Source organism: Narcine bancroftii, chromosome 2 (genome assembly GCF_036971445.1).
Source record: "Narcine bancroftii isolate sNarBan1 chromosome 2, sNarBan1.hap1, whole genome shotgun sequence".
NCBI classification, from domain to species: Eukaryota; Metazoa; Chordata; class Chondrichthyes; order Torpediniformes; family Narcinidae; genus Narcine; species Narcine bancroftii.
The window spans coordinates 92,597,911-92,624,521 of record NC_091470.1 but is presented as its reverse complement, the minus strand read 5'-3'; the positions used below and the strand labels follow the sequence as shown (position 1 = coordinate 92,624,521).

Below are 26,611 nucleotides of genomic sequence, written 5' to 3'. Positions count from 1 at the left end.
CCCAAGGTCCAAAGCATACTATCTTTGCCATGGTTTGTGTCTTGTATTTGCCTCTGTATTCCTGTTCATGAAGTCTGACAGTTGTCATTGACACATCCACATCTGCCTCCTGAAGAGTGTTTCAGATCTGTCGGACAGGCATTTGGGAATTTTTCTTCATTATGAGAATTCTTCTGTCATCAGGAGTGGAGGTCTTCCCTGGAATACTAGTCCCTTTGCGATTACAGAGCTCACCAGTGCGCTCTTTCTTCTTAATGACGTTCCAAACTGCTGATGTTGGTCATCCTAAGGTTTGGGCAATGACTCTTACTGTTTTATTCTTGTTTTTTCAGCCTCATAATGGCTTCTTTGACTTTCACAACTCTGGTCCTCATGTTGAAAAATTACAGCTACAGACTCCAAAGGTGATCAAGGACTTAGAAGTAAACCTAGCTCTCTTATACCTGCACCAATTAAGCAATTAAACATATCTGAGTACTCACAAACACCTGTGAAGCCAAATGTCCAAAATATTATGGTGCCCTGGGACTATGTATAAAAAGTGCTGTAATTTCTACGTGGTCAAACCAAAATGTATTTAAATAACCTTGAATAAAATCTGGAATGTGCACTTTAATCACATGAATTGTTTGATTATGGAGCACAGGGCAAATAAAGGAAATAAAGTGAGTTTGTCCTAAACATTATGGAGGACGTGGTATCTTTACCTTTGCTATAAAAAGTACACTGTTTGACCTGGTGAGTTTCTCCAGCATTGTGTTTTTAAAGAAAAAAAATCATTGTTCTGTTCCCTTCAGTGTATCACTATGTCCAAATAGAGTCATTGATTTACACCAAAAGAGAATAAAAATGCAAAAATTTGATCCAATTTTATTGGGAATGAAATCTATGAACGGCAATAAGTTGAAGCATTTAAAAGAGCGGGTCAACTGGAAAGGAAGATTATTGATACAAATGACAGAGTTTCCAAGCTGTCAGAATGGGAAGATTTGCCAGCTTCCACCCCCCAACACCCTTTGCCAAAGGCCAAGTTTGTTTCAGCAAACTCATCACATGAGAGAGGAGAGTCCCAGAGTTCAAGTAATGCTCCTTCCTTCTGTGCCTCAGCACCGCATAAGGTTCAACCTGGCAGTGAGTTGCAGGGATAATTCCTCAGGTGTCCACCAGCACGAGATGACATTGGTCTGGTGAAATCAGCTTTGGCCCCTGTCACTGAGTTCCCTTCTTCTTGATCAATATGTTGTCGTATTCTGTCCCCACAGCCCCACTGACCTTGTGCCGCAGTTTGCCTCCTGACCGGCTTTTTCCAGCCTCCTGCTTCGCCTTGGTCGGCACTGCGTAGTCATCCATTTGTGGATTGTACGGGTACTCGTGGCCTCTTGGGTCACACTCCAAGCCCTGAAGCCTCCATGCATGGCCTTTGACCTCCTCCGGGTTGTCATAGACCGACAGAGTGTCTGATCCCTCAGGCTCGTCGTAGATGTGGTCCTTCGGCAGGGCCAGGGCTGCCTTCTCCTTCCTCACAAAGTTGGATTCGTCAATGGTGTCATAGAGAGGGTCTGTTGCCACCTTGCATTTCTGGGGTAAAAAGGTGGAAAACTGCATTTCGGAAATGTTGTTCTGTTGCTCGGGCACCAGTCGCCTTAGGGAAGGAAGGAAAAGAGTCTGTGCAATGGCATCAAAAGGAGTTGCATATTCGGACTCCAGGAGTTCTTGTGGCCTCTTGTCAGCCACTGATTTGGTGTTCCCTCGTGAGCCAGGTTTTGTGATCACATCCCGCACCTCTGAGTAGGTCGACAGCACCTCCGGGAGCGAAGGCTGCGTACCTTTGACCCCACTGGCCACTGTATGACTGGGCTGGCCTTTCACCCCTGCTTTCCAGAGCATCGTGGACGCTGGCTTGGTGTTGGCCTCGGAGGCTGACTCCAGCGACAAGCATCTCAAGGATGAAAGGGTGCCACTTGACACTTCACCTTTGCTTGACTGTTGGCCTTCATCAAGCTCACTGGGGTCCCCTACCTCAACAGACTTGTGAGCAGCTGCAGGGAAAGATCTAGCACTTGACTCATTCTCCACATCGCTGGGCAGCTTTTTCTCCTCTTTGAAGCTTTGCCTGACAATTTTGATGGCAGATTCAATGATTTGGAAAATCATATTTGCTTGCCTGGTGTCAAACTCAAAGCTGCCTTCTCCAGAAGCACATCTCCGTCCAGCCTCGAAGGAAAAGGTCGCCTTGAAACAAAACAGACAGACAACATGTCACAAAACTGACCCAATGCTGGACTGCCCTTTCAGATGGTCTGGGTGTTTTCTGTGACCTGTGATGTCTGGGCAGAGGTGGGTTATTTATTGAGTGTGTTAAAATCAGAGTTGGGCATTAAACTTCAGTTCAGGTTTATTGTCATCTCATTATACAAATACAACCGGCCCAGTTGCATAGCGGTTAACACAATGTCTTCATAGAGGACTGGGGTTCAAATCCCGTGCTGTCTATAAGGAGTTTGTACTTTCTCCATATCTGCATGGGGTTTTCTCCGGGGGCTCCGGTTTCCTCCCACCATTCGAAATGTACTGGGGGTTGTAGATTAATTGGGTGGCACTGGTACATGGGCCAAAATGGCCTGTTAATGTATGTCTAAATTTAAATTTAAATTTAAAACCCAATCAAACACCGCATCTCTGGACAATAGAGCATGATACAGAGACAGTACACCCTACACACAAACAACATATACTGTATATGCTGGCATATAAGATGTCACCTTAAAACCAGAGGTCATCTTTTACGCCAAGTATAAAATCTGAACCTTAACAGCGAAGTCTCAGCACTCCCCCACAGGGTCCATCTGCCCAGTCCAATGGCTGTTAGCTCTGTATAGACTTTAAACTGCCTGTTAAAGGAGCTGACGGTGGTTTATTTTAAAATATACTCATAAAATTTAAACCTTTACTGGGTAATTTGCTTTTAAAATATTGTGAATTAGTGCCTTTAATGTGCCCAGCAGCATCACTCCTCTGGTCAGTGGTAAGTGCTAGACTTGGGGTAGTCTTATACAGTGAGTATAGCTTAAAACCTTCATTTTAGATGAAATCTAAAACTCTTATACAGAGTTGTCTATACACCAGCATACATGTTATCGATAGCAATCCAAAATATATAGAAATAATATAGAAATAATTTACAGGTTTTGAGGGTTATCCAATAGTCTCATCACCTGTGAGAAGAAGCTGTTTCCTAGCCTGGCAGTCGAGTATTTAATATACCTGTACCTCTTCTTTGAAGGCAGAGTCTCAGAGATACTGCGGGCTGAATGGTAAGGGTCTTCGATGATTCTCTGAGCCCTGTTTAAGCAGTGCTCCCTATAGATATTATCGCTAGAGAGAAGGAAGACTTTAGTGATCTCAATGATCACCCTCTGTACTGACTTCTGTTCTGATGCTTTGCAGCTACAATACCACAATATGGTGCAGCCAAACAGGACTCTCTCTATTGTTCTCTTGTAGAACGTTGTTCGGATGGGAGCCAGAAGCCTGTCCTCCTCAACCTCCTTAGGAAGTGTAGGTGCCTGCTGTATCTTCCTGACTAATGAGAAGGTGTTGTGGATCCAGGATAGATCATCCTTTAAACAGATGCCAAGGAATTTTATGCTCCCTACTCTCTCTGCAACAGAGCTATTAATATGTAGAGGGGCAGGTCCTTCGTCCTCCTGATAGATCTGAGGTGGATCAGCCATCATTTTGATGAATGGTTGGACAAGCTCAATGGGCCAGAAGGCTACCTGCTGCCCCTTTAGCTTCAGTTCTTACCCACTCTAATATTCCCCATCCTCATTATGTTCCAGGTCTCTCATTCTGACTTCTGGATTATCCTTGATTTTAATGATGTCCTGAGCTCTGGAATCTACTCCCTAAGCCTTGCCACCTCTCTCCCGTGAACTTCTAATTCCTTCAAAAGTTCCCTCCTTTTGGACCAGCGACCACTCTAATATGACAACAACATTTTGATTTCTATTTTCTCCAAAAAAGCTCAATTTCCCAGAGGGTGGTGTATCTATGGAATTCGCTGCCCATTGAAGGTGACCTCAGTAAATATTTTTAAGACAAGGTTGGTAGATTTTTACATAGTAGGGGAATTGAGGGATATGGGGAAAAGACAGGTGAACGGAGATGAGCCAATCATCAGGTCAGCCATGATTTCATTGAATGGCGGAGGAGGTTCGACGGGCCAGATAGCCGACTCATGCTCCAATTTCTTATATACGTGTTCAATCAAACCCTAAAAAGATGCATCGGCTCAGGGAGAGAATTTTTTTTTTTCAAAAGCATCAGGCATTTTTATGGTATCTACTACACAGTCTCAAGGATGTCAACCAGTTTCAGGAGTTTGGCTGTTCTGGTATCTGTGACATCATTGATCAATCTCCGGTTGTGGGTGGAAGACCCATTTCAGGGAAATGCTACAAAAATGCAGGCTAGTCCAACATTCTATCCTCTCATCCAGAGATGTGAAACTGAGGCCCTCAATTGGATGTCAGAAATCCAAAATGTCCCTCTGTGTCATCAGTTTATTTCTTTTTCCATGACTGAACATTACAAATTATGCAGTCACCATCACTTTACAGTATGTGGCATCTTTCTGTGCATATAAATAGGCAGCTGTGTAAGCTGTATTCTCCTGGAACTCTGGGTGACAGGTTAGATCCTCTCTCACCTTTACTTTTGGTACCTTCACCCCACACATTCTCCTGCCAAACCTTTGCATTTGCACATGGTTTTCTGAGTCAGACCACAGGCAGCAAAGAGCCATGAATGTCTGCACTCCTCTCAGAACTACTGTATATACTCATGCAATAGTCAAGTTTTCGGGGCCAATATTTCGGGTCAAATTTTGGGGGAGTGGGTCAACTGTTAAACCAATACTACTTTTGATGGTGGTAAGTACCTATGTTGTTCAAGACGTCAGGAGCTCGGATGGCTGGAACTGGGTGGTAAGTCCTCATGCGTGACATCGGGAGCTCTGATAGGTGGGTGGCCAAGACGAGAATCCACGGTAGGGCATCATAAGCTCAGATGGCCAGGACTAGGGGTAAGACTGCATTCGGGGTATCAGGATCTCAGGTGAGCAGGCAGCAGAGGCGAATATCCACTGTCAGGGCTTCGGGAGCTCCAGAGGGCAGGCAGCCGGGGCGAGGATCCGTGGTGAGGTCATCAGGAGCTTGGATGGGTAGCCAGCTGGAGCTAGGATTCAAGGTCGGAGCGTAAGGAACTTGGATGGCCAAAATTAGAGGGGGGGTCAACTTTTACATAGGATCAACTATTATATGAGTAAATATGGTACTCTCAGCACCATTGCAGGTTGTTTCTGCCTCAACTGATGCACTGCAACCATGCAGCAGGTGTTTTTTGTGTCTCTGAAGGACATTTTGTGCATTCTGTTGGAATCACAGTCTTGTGTAGGCACACCCTTTGCACAAGGAAACTGCCTTCCATCCACACCATTGTTCAATGCAGATTTTGCTGCCTGTTTTCCACCACAGTAGGAGCATGTACATAGCGCAACGCAACCCTGTTACAGCGCCAGTGACCGGAGTTCCAATCCCGCACGTCTGTAAGGAGTTTGCACATTCTCCCTGTGTCTGCATGGATTTCCTCTGGGTGCTCCGGTTTTCTCCCACTCTTCAAATCGTACCAGGGGTTGTAGGTCAATTGGGTGGCATGAGGTCGTGGGCCAGAAGGGCCTGTAATCATGCAGTAAGCCTAAATTTAATTGAAGGGTAAGTGTCAGGACGAGACTGAACATGCAGAGCCCACTAACAAATACGATATGGGTAAGAAGATCAACACACTACATGCTAGATGAAGTCAGCAGGTCAGGAAGCATCCATAGGTAGAAATACGAGCTTGGATTTAACATTAAATTTAAATTTAGACATACAGCACGGTAACAGGCCCTTTCAGCCCACAAGCCCAATTACACCCAATTAACCTACAGCTCCAGTACCTTTTGAACAGTGGGAGGAAACTGGAGCCCCCAGGGAAAACCTATGCAGACACGGGGAGAACATACAAACTCCTTACAGACAGTGCAGGATTCAACCCCATTTGCTGGGGATATAACAGCATTATGCTAATAGCTACTTTAACTTTATCACCATGGATAAATAGGTTTAGCAGTGGTTCTCAACCTTTTTTCTTTCCACTCACATACCATTTTAAGTATTCTCTATCCCATCAGTGCTCTGTGATTAGTAAGGGATTGCTTAAGGTGGTCTGTGGGTGGAAAGAAAATGTTTGAAAACCACTGTTTTAATCGTACCTGATTGACTCGTTATGTGCACAGTTTCATAACTCCAAAGAAAATGGGCCAATTACCATTTCTCTCAACCAAATATTTAATAACAATTGGGTCTAGGAGCAGTTATTCTTAACCTTCTTTCCCACCCACATCCCACCTTAAACCAACCCTTACTAATCACAGAGAACCGATGGCTTAGGGATTACTTAAAGTGGGATGTGAGTGGGAAGAAAATGGTTGAGAACCACTGCCAGTAAAAGAGAATATTGTGGACACAGGATACTTGTACTTTGTACCTGTACTTTGTTCACTAAGATCTTTCTGCAATTTTGTAATATAAGATTGCTTTTCCTAACAAGGTGAGAAACCGTAGATAATTCCATTGCACACTCTCTCTGCTCTCGCTTTGCTCAGTTGCTTAACCAGGCAACAGCCATGAGCACTGTGGTCGGCTCTGAACCTCAGAAGTGAAGGGGGAAGTCAGGAAGAACAATAGTTACAGGGGGCTCAATAGTCAGGGGAACAGATAGGAGATTCTGCGGCCTCAAAAGAGACTCCAGAATAAAGTGTTCCCTTCCAGGTGCTTGGGCCCAGAATGTCTCTGAATGAGTGCAGAATATTCTTAAGGGGGAGGGTGATCAGCCAGAGGTCATGGTACATATTGGTACCAATGACACAGGCAGGAGTGAAATGCAAAGTAGGTCCTGCAAAGTAGGTTTAAGGAGTTAGGAAAGAGGCTGAAGAGCAGGTCGTCATAGATAGTAATTTAAAAAAATTTATTGACATTTTTTTAATTTAAATTACTTTTAATTTAAAATTTTTGTTTAGACATACATTTTGGCCCACAAGTCCATGCCACCCAATTAACCTACACCCCGTTACATTTTGAAGGGTGGGATGTAACCCGAGCCCACGGGAAAAACCCACACAGACACAGGGAGAACATACAAACTCCTTACGGACAGTGTGGGATTCGAACCCAAGTCCCGAATGCTAGTGCTGTTGCGCTAACTGCTACGCCAACCACTATGCCGCCCCGGTGGCATGAGTGAGGGAAGGTCAGAACAGGAAGATAATTCAGATAAAATTGTGGCTGAGTAGATGGTACAGGGAACAGAGTTTCAAGTTTTTGGTTCCTTAGTATCTTTTCTGGGGAAGGGATGACCTGTACAAGTGGGACGGGTAGCACCTGAACTGGATAGGAACCAATATCCTGGCAGTGAGGTTTGCTAATACTGTTGGGGGGTATGGGAGGATTAAACTAGATTCAGAGGGGGTGGGAACCAAAGTGAAGAGGCAGAAGAAGAGGAGGTTGGTGCACAAGAGGGTCACTCATTGGAGTGCTACTGGTACCATGTAACCAGTACTGCCTGTTACATGGTCAAGTGGTCGGGCGACTAAATCGGCTCCCCCACCAGGTTTGCATGGTGCGGAGGGTGGCTAGTCACCCTGTAGGATGAACCCTCTTGTCGGGTCAATGGCGATCAAGCAAACATGTGGCGTGAAGCAAAGAAAGGGAATCCCTTGCATTGAAGCTTAGTCTGGCATTCACTGCAAAAGAACTTCCTTCAGCCATCTTGGACCTCACCATGCCGCTGGATCTGGGAGGGGATGTCAAGAGAGTGGGTCTCGACCTGTGCAACCCCCTACTCACCTAAATCAATTCACGCACATGCTATTCCTTTCTGAGGAGTGGGTATCCTCGTATCAAACCCCACCAACTGACTAGAAGGAACCATCATCATCCTATTGGGATGGAGAGCCAGAAGAAGGGATGAGTGGGTCAGGGTTAAGGTGAGGTGCTGTGGTCATCACAGAGTCATGGCTGATACACGATCAATAATACCAAAAGGCTGGAGTTGCAGGATAGGCTTTTAATACTATAAGACTTAGACCATGCTCCTGTTCTGGCCCGATCCCAGGCCTGATACTGAGGGGGGGGGAATTGACGTAACCATCTTTATTATGGGATTCCAGGGGGTGGAGTCACTGAGGGAAGGCAAGCCAGTCGTACACATGGACCATACATATACACAGAGCCTGTAACAAAGTAACAGTATACAGTGGTGTATCACCACAGTGGCTAATGCATGGATGTCATTGGAAACTAATATCCAAGGATACACAGTGTTAAAAGGATAGACAGATAAGCATGGCTCTGTTGGTAAGGAACAGAGGTGACATAAGATCACAAGATATAGAATCATTGTGGGTTGAGTTAAGAAATAGCAAGGGTAAAAAGACACTATCTACAGATGTGCAAACTGTAGCCAGTCTGAGAACAACAAATTAAAATAGAACGGGTGTGTCAGAAGGACAATGTTATGGCAGTTATGGGGGAATTTTTACATGCAAGTAGATTAGGAAACCAGGCTAGATCTCAGGGAGAGATTTTGTAGAAAGCCTATGAGATGGCTTTTTAGAGCAGCTTGTTGATGTGCCCATAGAGGAATTGGCTGTATTGGATTGGGTGTTGTGTAATGCACCAGAGGAGATTAGAGAGCTTAGAATAAAGAAACCATGAGAGGGAAGTGATTGAGTTCAATTAAGAATTAACAAATTGAAAATAAAGTCAGAATGCTGGTATAGAAGGAATAAAGGGAATTCCAGTGGCATGAGAGAGGAACTGGCCAAAGTAGATTGGAAGGGGGCCCGAGTAGGGAAGACAGTAGAGCAGCAATAAATGGAGTTTCTGTCAGAAATGAGGAAGGTGCAGGATAAACACAGACCAAAAAATAAATATTCAAATTAAAAAAATGTCACAAATGTGGCAGACCAGGGAAGTCAATGCCAATGTGAAAGCAAAAGTGAGGGTAGACAAGGAAGGAAAAATCATTGGGAAGATGGTAAAACATCAGATGGTAACTAAAAAACTCTTAAGGAGGGTAAAGAAGAAGTAGGCTAGCAATTAATATCAAAGAGCAAATGGCAGAGGAACTAAATGAGCATTTTCCATCAGTGTGGAAGATAGTAGCCGTGTGCCAGATGCCAAAGGGTATCAGGATAGGGAAGTGAGTGCAGTCACTATTTCAGGGGAAAAAGTGCTCAGAAAGCTGAATGGTCTAAGGGTGCAAAAGTCTCCCAGATGGATGGATGCGCCCTGGGGACCTGAGGAGGTATTGGTAATGATGTTTCAGTTATCAATAGATTCCAGTATGGTCCCAGAGGTCTTGAAAATTGCAAATGTCACCCAACTATTCAAGAAGAGAGGGAGGCAGCAGAAAGGAAATTATGGACCTGTTAGCCTGATGTGAGTGGTTGGGAAGATGTTGGGAGTCAATTGTCAAGGATGAAGTTACAGAATACTTGGAGGCACATGACAAGATAGGACAAACCAGCATGGTTTCACTAAGGAAAAATCTTGCTTGTCAAACCTATTGGAATTCTTTGAAGAAGTGACCAGCAGGCTGGATAAAGGAGATGCAGTAGATGTAATATTTTGGGATTTCAGAAGGCCTTTGACAATGTGCCACACATGAAGCTACTTAATAAGATAACAGCCCATGGTACAAGAGAAGACATACTAGCGTGGGTTGAGCAATTGGCGGATTGGCAGGAAGCAGAGAGTTGGAATACAGGAATCATTTCTGGCTGGTTGCCAGGGGCTAGTGGTGTTCCACAGGGGTCAGTGTTGGGGCCACTTCTTTTACGTTGTATATTTATGATTTGGATTATGGAATGAATGGCCTTGTGGCCAATTTTGCAGAAGATACGAAGATAGGAAGAGGAGCAGGTAGTGTAGAGGAAATGGAAAGGTTGCAGAAGGACTTAGAGAGATGAGCAGAGTAGGCAGAGAAGTGGAAAATATAATGTTGGAAAGTGTACGGTCATGCACTTTGGCAGAAAAAAATAAGCAGGCAGACCATTTTTTAAATGGGGAAAAAAATTGAAAATACCCAGATGCAAAGGGACCTGGGAGTCCTCATGTAGGATAGCCTGAAGATAAACTTGCAGGTTGAGTTGGTGGAGAAGAAGACAAGTGCAATGCTGGCGTTCCTTTCAAGAGAAATAGAATATAAGAGCAGGGATGTGATGTTGAGGGTTTAAAGGCACTGGTGAGACCTCACTTGAAGTATTGTGAGCAGTTTTGGGCTCCTCGTTTAAGAAAGGATGAGCTGACATTGGAGATGGTTCAGAGTAAGTTCACAAGTTATTAACCGAGGAATGTTTGACAGCTTTTGGCCTGTACTCATTGGAATTTAGGAGAAATGAGGGGATATCTCATTGAAACAGTTTGAATGTTGAAAGGTGTGGACAGAGTAGATGTAGAAAGGTTGTTTCCCATGGTGAGAGAGTCCAGGACAAGAGGGCACAACTTCAGGATTAAAGGGCGCCCACTTAGAACAGAATTTAGAGGAATTTCATCAGCCAGAAGGTGGTAACTGTGGAATTTGTTGCCACAGGTGGTTGTGGAGGCCATGTCATTGGGTGTATTTAAGGTAGAGATTGATAAATCTTTATTAGCCAGGGTATCAAAGGTTATAGGAAGAAGGTTGGCAAGGTTAGCGTGGCAGTTAGCACAAAGCATTTACAACATCAGCGATTGGTACCGGGCCTGGGTTCGAATCCCGTGCTGTCTGTAAGGAGTTTGTACATTTTCCCTGTGTCTGTGTGGGTTTTCCCTGGGAGCTCCAGTTTCCTCCAACTCTTTGAAATGTACCAGGGATTGTAGGTTAATCAAGAGTAATTTGGTGGCATGGACTCATGGGCTGAAGAGGCCTGTTACTGTGCTGTATGCCTACATTTAAATATAAATTTAAGGTCGGGCAGTGGGGATGAGTGGGAAAATGGATCAGCTCATGATTAAATGGCAGGGCAGACTCAATGGGTTGAATGGACAATTTCTTATTGTCTTAATGATATAATCCTTTGAAGACTTCTCATCCTTTCTTCATCTACAGTCTTCCTTAACTTGCCACTGACCACCTTTTACAACTCCACTGACCACCTGTGGATAGGGAGTGCGGGGTGCGGGTGCTGCAAACAACCCAGCCCCTTCCCAGATCACCTTCAGGAGTTTTGATTCAAGTGGAGAAATATTTTGAGATTTGCTTTTTGCCTTTTTGTCATCACATTTACAACCTTGTTATTGTACTATATTGGTATATCTTCCCCTGGTCTCCATCACTGTGACCATCTCACATTTCATTGTTCTACATTGTCCCCACACACAATGTACTGACATTTGTATCACAAATAAATTAGGTGCAGAGTACTCTGCCTTTTTCATCTCCTAAATGGCACACTGTTAACAACAGCCTTCCACCTATCAAGAAGTGTAGTTATTCCTACAGGCTGTTTTCTGATCTTTAACTAGTCCACTCCCTTTTTCAATCAAATCCTTTTTGACAATCTAGATATATTACATCCATTCGATAATGTCTCTTTTATCCAACGAGTTCCATCGTCAACAATTTCTGAAACAATGCCATGCCAAATCTGCCTAATTAGCCGATTTATTCAAATGCTCAATTGCTCAGCAAAAGGAGGTGTAAGGTGTTCCTTCCATCTAATAGCCTTGGGCAAGGTGTAGGACCTGTTTAGCCTCCCAATCAGGGTCATGTGAAGCCATGGACTGCAGATGGTGGATAGTTTTTACAAGCAGATTCTACAAATTGGAATTTATGGTTGTGAAACTAAAAACGCTGGGCAGCTGGATCTGCTGATCAATTGCCAGGGTTACCCGTCTAGTGTGGACACTGCAACTGAAGAAGGCAACGGGAAATCACTTCAGTATTTTTCCCCTTGTATAATCATGAACTCAACATCAACTATGGACTCAGCTCAAAGATGGAGCCTTCACCAAAGTAGTACTGGGGAGGCAACAACTACAATTTGGAGGGTCAGAGATCATGAAGGATGGAGAGCTGAACGGCAAGGCACCTGAATGAATGATTCAAGTCCCCTGTTCACAACTTAAATAAAGCCTTCTGCCATTTTTTCCCAAATTGGTCTGTAGTTCTCTCTTCCCTCCCTCCACTTTTTTTGCTGAGGGAGTTTGCACGTGCTGCTGTTTACCTTATCTCGTCCAAAGCGTCTCAGGAACCTGTATGGCCAGTTGTGGAGAACTTCACCACTTTTGAGATCCCTCAGCTCCAGGCCATCTTCCTCCACCCCGAGCATGAATGTTCCCAGCAGATGACATCTGTCGGCTGCCTCTGTCTTTCTCACTGTCACCAGGAATTCTTTCACTGCACAACACACAAATGGAAATGATCAGAGGTGCAGATTGATGAGAGAGGTTGGTGCTCCAGAGATGAAGCGTTTGCAGTTCGTTATCATTGTGCTACAGATAGAGTCCTGTTCAGGATTACCAGTGAGATGATAAAAGCCCAATACCCTGTGAAGGTTAAAAAGTCATGTAAAAATTCCCCGAAATGCTGGTGGAACCCAGCCAGTATTTTCAGCATCTATAAGACCCAGCATCTACAGGGGCATCTATATCTCCTATAGATGCTGTCTCCTACAGACATTGAAAAGTCTGGCTGAGTTCCTCCAGTATTTTGGTGAGTTTTTACAAAAATCATAGTGTTTCACTCAAGTTAAAAAGTCATGACCCAATGAATATCTTCGATTAATCGTAACCAGTTTAGTAATATATTTTACCATTAATAGTACCTGATAGTGGGATCTTGCTGCACATAATTGAAACTACTGATATAGGGGCCATTTTCTGAGTGAAACTTTAATGCTGATGGAACAAAATTAAGTTAGCACAATACAGTAACAGTGGCAGTGACCATGGTTCGAATCCCATGCCGTCTGTAGGGAGTTTGTACGTTCTCCCCGTATCTGCATGGGTTTCCTTCCACCATTTGAAATGTACTGGGGGTTGTAGGTCAATTTGGTATGATTGGGCGGCAAGAGTTCTTGCGCCGAAAAGGCCTGCTACCATGCTATATGTCTGAATTTAAATTTTAATAAATTAAATGGATGCAAAAATGTTTCAGGGAATGTGGACCAAGGTTTGAGTGAGCATCAACACAGTGAATGGGGTGGATTGTGGAGAAGTGGGAGGCCTCTGAGTCATGTTTAAATGGTGAGAATATTGATTAAAAAAAATCTGAGTATTCCTGTTTAAAGACACAAGCTGGTGTGGCAGCCAATAGGAAATTAGGTGGTGCACTGAACACAGGCTGAGAGATTGCTTCATTGTGAACTTTCGCTCCATCCACTGCATCAGCAGGGATCTCCCACCAGCCAACCACTTCAGTTCCACACCCATTGCCACATTGACATGTCTCTCCACGTACGGCCAAACTAAGGCCACCTGCACCTTCTATCACGTCAGGATAGTATCCAATCAGAAAGCATCAGTCGACCTCCAATATCCAGTAACCCTCTCCCCCAGTTACTCTCTTTCCCTCATCCCTCAAATCTCCCTCCATCTCCCCACACTCTTCCCTTCCTTCATTTAACAGAGCTATCTTTCTTAACCCTCTGCTCTCTCCCGCTATCATTGTTCAGCTTCTTCGCTCCCAACCTGTAACTACCTTGTAGCCTGTGTTCCTCCTGCTTCCCCTTCCTCCCCTCATATTTTTTACAGGTAAGCAATCCCTTACTAATCACAGAGCACTGATGGCACAGAGATTACTTAAAGTGGTATGTGAGTGGAAAGAAAAAGGTTGAGAACCACTGGCCTAGAGTTTGTAGCTTCTTGACCAGCACTGAGGAAATAATGGTATTGAAGGCCAGGCTGTAGTTGATGAAGAGCAGCCATATGTATGAGTTGCTGTTTTCAAGGTGATCCAGAGCTGAGTGGAGAGCCAGCGATATTGCCTCTGCTGTGGAGCAATTGTGACGATAGGCAAATTGCAGTGGGCCCAGATCTTTACTAAGTATGTGTTAATTCTGGCCATGACCAGCTTCTCAAAGCATTTCATCACAGTAGAAGTTATTGCTACTGGGTGGTAGGCACTGAGGCAGCTCACGCTGATCTTCTTGGGCACTGGGATGATTTAGGCCTTTTTGAAGCTGGTGGGAACCTCTGATGGCAGCATTGAGAGGTTGAAAATGTCCATGAACGCTCCAGCTAGTTGGTTGGCACAGATTTTTAGTATTCTGCCAGGTACGCTATCAAGGCCTGATGCCTTTTGACGGTTCACCCTCTTGAATGATGTTCTGACATCACCCTCAGAGACAGATGTCACATGGTCCTCAGCCTTGTCAGGGATTCTAGTAGGCACTGTTTGGTTCTACTTCTCAAAGTAAGCATAAAAGGTGGTCAGCTCTGGGTAATGAAGCATCTCAGCCATCTATAGTGTTCGCCCTCAATTTGTAGACTTTAATGGCCTGCACTCCAATCCATGTACCTACCCAAATTCTTCTTACAAATTAAAATTGAACCTGCGTTCACCACTTCATCTATATAGTCCTATCAAATATTGTTAGCGGCAACACCACAGAAATATAAGAGTGAGTAATTCTCTCCCACTCTTGTCAGATACAACTAGCTGTGATATACAGACACCGAATGATCTAGTTGCACTGTCAGGTATCAGTTAAACTAGGGCGTTAATGGCAAGATAATACCTCAATCATTCAAGCAGGAAATAGTTTACCATCTCAAAGCACCAATGATATTAAACAGTCCTTCATTTATTCTCCATTCCTGACTTAACGCACAGAAATCAGTTGGACCATATCAAACACTTGACTTTTACAGTCTTGACTTTTGAAACCAGATGGTCAGAGGCTGAGGCTCAGAGCAGAAATGAGAAAGAAGTTGGAAGATGATACTGTACTCAAAGAGAGCGACTGTAATTGACACGTTAGGCAGGAGTAAAGTGACTGGAAAGACCTGCAGTTTACATTGCTTTTATTTCAGTGCTAGAGGTGTAATTGGTAAGGCAAACAAATTCACAGTGTCAATTGGGGTCTTCTTCCCCTGCGCCATCAGATTTCTGAACAGACAATAAACTTGTGGGCACTCCTTCACTTGTCCTTCATTTTGCACTAACTATTTTTTTAAAATCTTGTATTTGCTGCCATTCAGAAGGATTTGGGAGTGCTTGTGAATGAATCACAGAAGGTTAGGTTTGCAGGTGTGTCAGGCTATCAAGAAGGCAAATGGAATGTTGGCCTTCATTTTGTGAGAGATTGAATTTAGGAGCAGGGAGGTTCTGCTGCGACCGTACAAGGTCCTGGTGAGGTCCCATCTAAAGTACTGCGTGCATTTCTTGTCTCCTGGCTTGGGGAAGGATGGACTGGCTTTGGATGTGGTGCAGAGGAGGGTCACCAGGTTGATTCCAGAGATGAGGGGGTTGGCCTATGAGATTGAGTCATCTGGGACTATGCTCTCTGGAATTTAGAAGAATGAAAGGAGCATCTTACAGAAATGTATAAAATTATGAAAGGCATAGATAAGAGGTAGGTAAGTTGTTCCCATTGGTGGAGGAGACTAGACTACGGGACATGGACTCAAAATCCAGGGGAGTAGATTTTGGATGGAGATGGGGAGCAGCTGCTTTTCCCAGAGGTGGTGAATCTGGAATTCGCTTCCCATTGAAGCAGCGGGGGCGACCTCAGTAAATATATTTAAGACAAGGTTGGAAAGATTTTTACATAGTAGGGGAATTAAGGGATATTGGAAAAAGGCAGGTAGATGGATATGAGTCTACATCAGATCAGCCATGATCACATTGAATGCCAGATGGCCGACTCCTGCTCCTATTTCTTGTGTCATGTTCTTTACGGAATTGTAGCTTGTAGCAATTTTGCACCAGTAATACACAATAGTATTGTTGCAGAACAACAAATTTTGTGATACATGTTCATGACAATAAAACAGATTCTGATTGAGATTCTGCATTAAGTTACTGGGATATAATGGACAGAAGAAAACATAGTTGGGAGTAGGGTAAGACTGACAGCTCATTGTTCAAGTAAAAACACACAGAGGTGCTAGAGGAACCCAGACAGACTCACAGACTCCATAGGAGGTAAAGATACATCACTGACAATTCGGGCCTTAGCCCTTCTTCAAGCAGGCAGGTGTCTCAATAAAGACTGAGAGAGAAATGTGGAGTCCAGATCAACAAACAAAAGGTATTAAATAGATAGAATTGGAGGAAGTGTGAGGGTTGATTTTGGCTTTGTGAAAGGAAACAGAGGGAAAAAGGAAGAGAGAAAGAGAGAGAAAGAAAACTGGAGGGAAGGAGATGAGGTAAGAAGGGGGAGGGGGGTGGGGTTTAATGGAAACCAGAGAAGTTGATGTTAATGCCATCTGGTTGGAGAATACCCTTTCGGAAGATGAGGTGTTTTTCCTCCAATGTGTGCTGGTCTCAGCCTAGCAGTGCATGAGACCATGGGCAGACATGTCAGCAAGGAAATGGGACAGGAAATTGAAGTGGGTGGCCACTGGGAGATCCATGCTGCGGGCAAAACTGAGGTGCTCAACAAACTGATCTTCCAGTCTTTCCGATGTATTGGATGTGGTAAATGACCGCTGCAGATTTACAAGTGAAGTTTTGCCCCAAATGGTGGTGAGAGAGTGTCGTTGGTTCATTGATCATTCAGGAATCTGACGACAGAGGGGAAGTGCTCATCTGTAGGCTCCTGTACCTTTTTCCCCGATGGTAGCAGAATGAAAAGAAGAGGGTATGGCCTAGCTGGTGGGGGTCCTTGAGAATAGAAGCTGCTTTCTTAAGTCGCCACCTCTTGTAGACGTCCTTGATGGAATGGTCTGGTTTCCATGATGTCGCAGGCCGAGTTAGCAACCCTCTGCAGCTTTTTTCTTGTCCTGAGCATTGGCACCTCTGTACCAGGCAGTGATGCAATAAGACATAATGCTTCCCACAGTCCACCTGTAGAGGTTTTTGAGAGTCTGGTGATGCACCAAATCTCCTCAAGAACCTCGCAAACACCTCAGGAAGACTTAGTGAGGATATTCTTGGGAGATCACCTAATGAAGCTATGTGGATAGAGCATGCAAAACAATAGGGAATGATCACTTTGATGACACTGTATTAAAGGGCCCCAAATAATCAGTAGGAATCAGATGTGCCAGGAATTTGCAGAAAGCTATTCAGATAATTGGATAGTATTATTCTGAATAAAGCAAGGAAGTCCATGTTCCATGTTCCATGATTGAAGTAAAAACACAATGGTCGGGGGTGCCAATTTTAAACATTTGTTATTTTTCCCAATTTATTTTCTATATTTTTTTGTTTTCCAGTTGTTTGAGGCTGCTGGTTGCTTGAATTCTGGATAATGTGGATTTTACTGTATTTTATATAGCAAATATAAAGATACATAACCAACATATTGGGCTTGAGACCATCATCAAGGTTTGGAGAAAATGCTGGCAGGTGCCCAAACACCCTCATCTCTAGAATTAACCTGGTGAACCTCCTCTGCATTGTCTCCTAAGCCAGTACATCATTCCTCAAGTAAGGAGACCAGAACTGCATGCAGTGCTCCAAATGCGGCCTCACCAGGACCTTGTACCAGCAGCAGCATAACCTCCCTGCTCTTAAATCCATCCCTCTGGCAACAAACGCCAACATTCCATTTACAAAGTAGCTTCGTCTCCTTTCTCCCACTGAAGATACTGGATGAGCCCACTGACAGACAGTTAAGGACAGCAGTGCGAGCACCCATGAATGAAACACCTGCAAACCAACATTTACGATTCATGCACAAGCACTCCCAAGTTCTTTCTGCATGGTAGCATGCTCATCGCTTGCCATTTAAATAATAATAAGGCCTCCCATACAAAGAAGAGGTGAAGGAATGACTGTTGAGGAAATATTCCAAGAACCGTTCCAATATCAGAACCTGCTATTTTGCCTGTGAACTTCCACTTCACACACCCAGGATAAAAACAAGATAACCTGTGAAAGTTAATCGATGATTACAGCTCCAGGGCAATCCCTTGTTCTTCTTTAAACTCACAATTCTTCAACTTTTCTTTTCCTTAATCTAAACAATGCCTGCTGGTCAAAAAGTTGTAATTGTCTTCACTTTATAGACCAGTGATCCTTTTTTCTGCGGTGGGCAAGCTATTGGAAAGGACTCTTAGAGATAGGATTTATGGGCATTTATAGTATCATGGTCTGATCAGGGACAGTCAGCGTAGCATTTTGAAGGGAAGCTCATGTCTCACAAGCCTGATAGAATTCTTTGAGGAGATAACCAGACATATTAATAAGAGTAGTGTGTTGGATGTGGTCTACATGGATTTTGGTGAGGCATTTGACAAGGTGCAACAAGGTATGCTTATTCAGAAAGTCAGAAGGCATGGGATCCAGGGAAGTTTGGTCATGTGGATTCAGAATTGGCATGTCTGTAGAAAGCAGAGGGTTGTGGTGGAGGGAGTACATTCAGGTTGGTGGGGTGTGACTAGTGGTGTCCCTCAGGATCAATTCTAGGACCTCTGCTTTTCATGATTTTTATTGATGAGGGGGTGGAAAGGTGGGTTGGCAAGTTTGCAGACAACTCAAAGGTTGGTGGTGTTGTGGATAGTGTGGAGGATTATAGAAGATTGCAGAGGGACATGGATAGGATGAAGAGCTGGACTGAGAAGTAGCAAATGGCGTTCATACCGGAGAAATGTGAGGTAGTACACTTTGGAAGGTGTGGCACCTCACCAGCAGCAACTGAGGGATGCATAAACAGATGGGATGTTTAGCTCAAAATTTATTAACAATTGTCCATAATAGAATTAACTCAATAAACCTAACACCCAAACATAAGCCTGTGTGACAAATATAACAACAGATATTTATAATGTGTATGTAGAAAAAAATCCAGGTCATTACAGACCAAGCCCAAAATGCCCCAAAGGAAACTCCCAAAGCAAAACTTCAAGTCAGTCATCAAGTTCGTCAGTCAAAAAGGAACAGCTCAGAGTCTGGTCACCAGAAGTGGGATTCTTAGTTTGGCTGCGCACTTGTCTTTTAGTTGGACAAGGAGACAGATGGTGATCACTGTAGACTTACGGTCACTGTAGACTTTTAACTTTCCTGAGTTTTGAATGTGGCAACGACTGGCTTGGATTTCTTCCCACAGGAATCTTCACCCAGTGACTTTCTAGTCACTACAAGAGGTTCGCACCTCCAAAGCCCACTTTAGGGTTAGCAAGTGACCTTTTGTCACACAAATCTTCCTCCCTAAACACCTTGTCTTGGGTTGTCAAGTGACTCCTGTCACATGAAGCTCTCCTCTTGGAAGGGGACTGGGGAAGCCCAGGTTGGACACACACACACTTTTGGTATTAGAGTGGCACAAACTGCTGTCAGGACAACAGTGCTGGCACCCATGGACAAAGTAGCTTTGTCTCCTTTCTCCCACTGAAGATACTGGATGAGCCCACTGACAGATAGTTACAGACGGCAGTGAAGCAACTCAGTGAATGAAGCAACTCAGCCTCCTGTTTGCACACATATACAGACCGACCATCTGACTGACTTCCCTCCAACCAACTGACTAACCTGTTCAAAGCTCAGCATGTTGGGATCTTTAACTGCCCCAGCACATGCCTTCAGCTCCTCCTAATGGTGGAGAGAGGTTGACAGTAGCGGGCGCGTTCTCCACAAACCCACCCGCTTCCAGCGCATGACTCTCGCGCTTTCGACAGCTGTCAGCTTTCCCAGCACTGTCTCAGCATTTCCCACGCATCTGTCAATTTTATCCAGCACTATTTGAGCACTTCACAGCAGCACATAATCCTCTCTATCCCACTATAGGTTCAGTCCTGCCCCAGTCCAAAAATAAAATTGTCCAAGGTACATAACAAAGGACAAACTGCAAGGCAGAGTACAAAGTTAATGGGAGGATTCTTGATCATGTGGAAGAGCAGAGGGATCTGGGGGCCCATGTCCACAGATCCCTGAAAGTTGCCTCACATGTAGACATGGTAGTTAAGAAAGCTTATGTGGTGTTAGCTTTCATTGGTCGAGGGAATGAAGTTAAGAGCCACGAGGTTATAATGCAGCTCTACAAAACTCTGGTTAGACAACACGGAATATTGTTTCCAGTTCAGGTCACCTCATTATAGGAAAGGTGCAGAAATGTTGGAACGAAGAGATTTACCAGGATGCTACCTGATTTAGAGAGTATGCATTATGAGCAGAGATTAAGGAAGCTAGGGCTTTACTCTTTGGAGAGAAGGAGACATAATTGAGGGATACAAGATATCAAGAGGAAAAGAGAAAGTGGACAGCCAGCATCTCCTTCCCAGGGCACCACTGCTCAATACAAGAGGGCATGGCTTTAAGGTAATGGGTGGGAAGCCAAAGGGAGATATTAGAGGAAGGTTTTTTTTTCCCCAGAGAGTGGTTGATGCATGGATTGCACCATCTGGGTCAGTGGGAAGGCAGGAACATTGGTGAAATTCAAGAGATGACTGGATAAGCATATGGAGGAATATAAAGTGGAAGGTTATGTGGGAGGCAGGGTCTAAAGGTTGGCACAACTTTGTGGGCTGAAGGGCCTGTACCGTGCTGTACTGGTCTATGTTCCACTTACGTACCATTCTAATATGGCGAACCTTGCACTGTATGAGCCTGCCATGCCTTATTGTATTGTTGATAAGATCTTATATACTTCCTTCTTGAAATAACACACACAGACAAGTATCCTTCCTGTGCACTGAAGTTTCAAATTAACCCCATCAAAAGCAGAGAGCGGAAAGCAGAACTTCCATGTGAGGTTAACTCTAAGTGTGAGACCCACAATAAAGAGCAGAAGAATAACTGCAGCATGCTGCCATTGTCCCACACTACAAACATCCGCACACCATGTGGCTCCCAGAAAACTGACGATGGTGAAATTCAGTGCAATGGCAAGCTGTTGGGTTCAACTTTTCCTCTGCCTCTCCCCCCTTCTCTGTGCTCAGTTGTTCTGGCCTTTCCTTCCCATAAGAGAGAGCACGCATGATTAAGTCCTCAGTTATGCGATGTTGATTCCAAGGATGAAGGGGTTCGGGGTGCCACCAACTCGGGTTCGAATCTGGTGCAGTCTGTAAGGAGTTTGTGTTCTCCCCGTATCTGCGTGGGTTTTCTCCAGGGGCTCCAGTTTACTTTCACCCTTTAAAATGTAACGGGGGTTATAGGTAAATTGGGTGTAATTGGGCAGCATGGGCATGTTGGCCGGAAGGGCCTGTTACTGTGCTATGTGTCTAAATAAAATGAAAAATGTATGAGGAGAGATTGAGTCATTTGGGACAGTACTCGCTGGAATTTAGAAGAATGAGAAGGGATCTTATTGAAACATATCAAATTATGAAAGGCATAGAAAAGAGGTAAGTTGTTTCCATTGGTGGGGGAGCCTAGAACTGGGGGACATAGCTTCAAGATCCAGGGTGGTAGATTTAGGATGGAGATGAGGAGGAACTGCTTTTCCCAAAGGGTGGTGAATCTGTGGAATTCACTGCCCATTGAAGTAGTGGAGGCGACCTCCGTAAATATATTTAAGACAAGGTTGGATAGATTCTACATTGTCGGGGAATTCATGTATATGGGAAAAGGCAGGTAGGTGGAGACGGCCCTATCATCAGATCAGACATGATCTTGTTGAATGGTGGAGCAGACTTGATGGGCCAGATGGCCGACTCCTGCTCTTGTTTCTTGTATTCTTATATCAATAAACCAGAAAATCAGATCTGTCTTTGCTTGTGAGAAATTGCAGCGCATAAATCAGATGCCTCTCTATCTACATAAACAGGGAGAACAGGAAGACCAGGAACAGGTAATGTGAGGGAATGCTTCACGATGGGAGAAGGAGCCTTTCAGAAGTAAGGGTGGACTGAGGCCCCTCGTCTTTCCATTCCTGTTCAATTCTCAAGGGTTCGGGGGCACTTTATTTGTTTGGTATTGTGGTGGCCACATCAAGATATAAAAATCACCATATAAACCACAAACATGCTATGGTTAAAATAATTATTGGTCTCAGGAAAAGATCCTCCTTCCACAGTTGCGGTAATCTTTCACATTCACCAAGACAAAAGATAGGGCCTCACTTTAACATTCAGTATTCACTGAGGATATCCTTCCCCACAGTGGGACCCTCCCTCAGTACTTCCCCTTTTTTTGCCTTTGGTGCAGTAAATCAACACCTTAATCCAAAACACACAAAACTTAAGTTACAAACTGAAACATGATTATCTCTGTCAATACTGTCAAATCCTTGGGATCCAACCATTCCTGGAAACCTTCCAAACTGCCCGTGAGCACCAAGTGTTCCTTCTCCAGGGAGACACAGGTGCGCAGGTGTCCTTAGAAGATGGGTAAGTAGTCAGTCCAAGCTGAACTCTCGACTCCCTACTGCCTGGACCCATGATTGGCCATCCTGGTCAGGCCCAGTACCAGACTGATGAGGAAAACCCTCGACTGACCCTCCCTTCTCTGGACCGGGAGCCCAAACATCAGGAGTGTGGGGCTGAAATGCAGCTAGAACTTGAGGAGCAATTCTTTCAAGCACATGAGTAGGGGCTGCAACTTCACTCACTCCAAATCTCTGTGAACACACGACCGTGAAGTGATCTGGAGCAACTAAGCTTCTGAAGCAACAGATGGCTGGGGAGTCCATGAATCATCTCAACTCATGACTAGACCCACCACCTTCATGGGCAAATCATAGATCTCCTCTCTATTTTCACACTTGCTATAACGGCTGGGGTATCATCACTCCCCACCATTGCCTTTGTGCATTTTCCAACTGTGATAGTTGGGGTCAAGTATCATGAATCATGGCCACTTTCTCATCTTCCAGTGATCCAAAAGAATTCCTGGCCACAAAGGTCATTGAAGTTGCTGGTCCAGCACTACTCTGTAGGGCTCAGGTCTTTTGGAAGATGGGTTTGGCATATTTATGAAAAACAAACAAACTATACCACTGTATAAAACATTAGTCCACAACAGGAGAGGGTAAGTCTCATTTTGACAGAAGTCATACTAGGTTATCCTCCTCAGAGACACCCTCATGTATTCCCCATGTCGAGATGAGAGTCCGAGATGTGAGTCCTTTATCTGGAAGATGAGATAGCAGAGCGATGAACAGAAATCCCTGGATGCTTCGCGAACTGGCTCCCAGACAATCTGTCAAAGCCTCCTGAACACCTCCATGGTGAGGCTGAGACTCCCAGGCCTTCGAACCACAATCAAAAAGTCATCAACAAATGACCGCTGAGCTAATCAGTGAAGAACCAGTGGTGGAGTCACCAATGTTCAATTTTTAATGAGCAAATTAGGTGAAAGAAAATTCCGCAATAGAATAAATCCGCAAACTGCGAGCTAATTACTGGAACTGTGTAGTTGGAGACAACAGAATTTTACTCACAAGCAGTGGACTTCTTCTGAACAATACGTCTGCCCGAGTACTCCCACACCTCACAGACAATATCTCCTTTTGATTCAAATCCCATTTCTGCCATTGAAATCATTTGTCTCTCTCCGTCTTCTGCACTACTGCTCCTACAAGAGTGACCCTCCCTCATGATTGGTCTCTCTCAGTGCTACATCTGAATGATAGATTTCTTTTTGACCTTAGATCTTTTGTGACTGGCTGGAACACAGGTTGTCAGCCAGACAGTGTTCCATGCTCTGGCTGATAATCTTACCTGAATTTTGAGATCCCATTAGCACGTGGGTGCATTCCTCAAAAAAGGCTATGAAATAACATGTCTGGCAATTAAATTAATAAAGCTCTCTTCTGTTTTCCAAACCACGCATGTGCAAAGATGGATGTTTCTGTTTTGAGGAGAAGTTGATCCTAAGATTTGACAGAGTGTAACTTTCACTGCCATTGTGATCAGCATTTACACAAACTCTTGAGCCAGAGCTCTGCAAAATTCTGTGCAGAATTTTGAGACATTGTTGGGTGTTTGACAGAAGCTCTCGGCAGGAAACAGAAAAAGCCACTTTGACAAAAAGCCTGTTCCATGACGTGGATGAGTCTCTCTCAGTGCAAGAGATCGACGATCTCCAGACAAAGGTTGCAGCTGGAAGCTTACAGCTTGTACATCCTCACACACAGGTTAATCTCTCACAAACAGGAAGCAGTCTGAAGTACCTAACCCACCTTCCACAAGGCCATCTTCTGTGCACATCATCCTCTTACATTCACAACCAACCCCTGTCGAGCAACATCATTCAAGTAGCAGTGTAATTTAAAAAAAATTAAAGACTTGCATTTCAACACCACCTTTTCAAGTCAAGTTTAGCTGATTGTACAAGTACAACCTAACAAAACAGCATTCTCCAGTCCTTGGTGCAAAACACCCAGACACACAGTCAGACATAACACACATACAGACAAATATATATGCAAGACAAGTATTCATATAATAAAATAAATAGTGTTTCTTGAATATGAGAGTCTCGGATGGTTAGTGCGAGCATCTCCCTTGGTCGTTCAGCATTCTCACTGCCCATGGAAAGAAGCTATTCCTCAGCCTGGTGATGTTGGCTCCTGTATCTCTTCCCAGATCGGAGAAGCTGAAAAATCCTGTGTGCTGTGTGGAAGGGATCCTCAGTGATTTTGCCTGCCCTCTTCAGACAGCGATCCCAGTGCATCATGTTGATGAGGGTGTGCCGGGGGGGAGGGAGGTAGTGGAGAAAGACTCCAGTGATCCTCTCTGCCACTCTTATGGTCCTGTGGATTGAGCTCCAATCTATTTCTCCACAGTAACCGTACCACACTGTGATGCAGCAGGCCAAGACACTCTCAATAGAACTCTTGCAGAAGGTTGAAATAATGCTGGCCAGTAGCCTGATCCGCTGTAGTCTTCTCACAAAGTGCAATCACTGTTACATCTTCTTTACAAGTGAGGAGATGTTGAGCATCCACGATAAGACACTACTTAAATTAACTCCAAGGAACTTGGTGCTCTCCACTACAGAGTTGTTGATGTATAGGACCATTCCTGGTCCTCCTGAAGTCAACGATCATCTCCTTCATCTTGTCCAGGTTGAAAATCAGTTTGTTATTCTCACACCAGATCACGAGATTTTCCACCTATTCTGATGACGACAACTACTGTTGTGTCATCTGCAAACATGATGAGCTGGATCTGGCTTTTAGGCCTTAGAGTGCCTTAGATGAGGAAATATTTCTGAAGTGAAGTTCTTGCTGCAATTTAATCAGCCACGATCCCTTGAACAATCTGGAAGGACAAAGCATCGTTCTCCAGACTCGATATATCAATAATGTCTCTCTGAGTGGCTGTTGCATTCACCTAGCATTCAGCATCAGGGTCAAGGGTGAAGTGATCTGGAGGAAGTTTGAAATTACGTTAAAAGGTCCCTTCCCATGGTCTTGTTCAGCATTGAGAGTTGCTGTGAAGGCAGTTACAGATGTTTGCCTTCTCCCCTGGGTTCCTCCACACCAAATTTACATTATTAAACAAATTTTTAATCTCCATCTGGCGGACTGAGAATGGAATCCAACAACATCTCACCGTACAAATACAAACACTACAGATGTAGGAATCTGGAGCTGAGGATGTCAATGTATCAGGCAGCATTCACATGTGGAAATGGTCAGTTAACATTGAGACATGTTTGATCAGGTCATTTTGTTGCTAACACCCGCAATGTCTCCCTCTAAGTTGCAGATACTTCCTTTCAGTTTCAGTAGCAGTCTCTGCCTCACGTCCATGTTGGAAGCACAGGGTTACAGGAGCAGAGGGTCATGGACTGAACACAGCTCTCCCCACCCACACTGTGACTGTCTGGGAAAACAGCCTCATCACCCACTTCCACCCCAACTCTCACCACAACCATGACCATCCATCGCTCCAATAACCCACAGCACCCCTTGGTTCTGCTTACATTCTAGGGTTCTGGTGGCCCAGATTAACAACCCAGGCAATCTGGATTTTTGCATTGTTTCGCATTTCTGCACGTTGAGATGCTGAGACCGTGTCAGGTCACAAGGTAGTGTGGTTGGACCTTCCTGTTTTCCCAGTCTGACTCGACTTTTGCTATCGTTTTCTCCTTCCGTGGTCCTCACCACATTCCCCAACCACAGACCCCACCTACATTTCACACAAATCCCCCACCCGCGTTCCACACCCAAATTCCCCACCAACATTTCCAACCACATTTCTCACCCACATCCCCGTCCACTTTCTCACCCACATTCCCCACCAAATCTCACACCCACATCGCCCATCCACAGATGCCACCCACATCCCCAACCACAGTCCCTAGCCGCAGTTCCCATCACATTCCCTACCCACAGTTCTCAGCTATCCTCTGCACAGAGATCTGAGGTCCTGTGTCTTCAACCATGAGCAATTTCCTGTAAAGTGCAGAGGATGGTATCTTACACTCCATGCCTTTCAACATACATCCAGCATTGTTGCTAGACTGT

General features: G+C 44.5%; 1 protein-coding gene across 2 annotated transcripts in view; it reads right to left on the bottom strand.

Moving 5' to 3' along the window:
- Positions 1 to 854: 854 nt before the first annotated feature.
- The window catches only part of LOC138753903 (docking protein 2-like), a 77,650-nt gene continuing 51,893 nt past the window's right edge, over positions 855 to 26,611 (bottom strand). For both annotated transcript variants that reach the window (XM_069917449.1, XM_069917450.1), the window contains 2 exons: positions 12,314 to 12,486; positions 855 to 2,232 (listed from right to left, as the gene is read on the bottom strand). In XM_069917449.1, the coding sequence (XP_069773550.1) occupies positions 1,210 to 2,232; positions 12,314 to 12,486 (1,196 nt within the window). In that variant the 3' untranslated portion in view covers positions 855 to 1,209. The remainder of the gene's footprint in view (positions 2,233 to 12,313; positions 12,487 to 26,611) is intronic.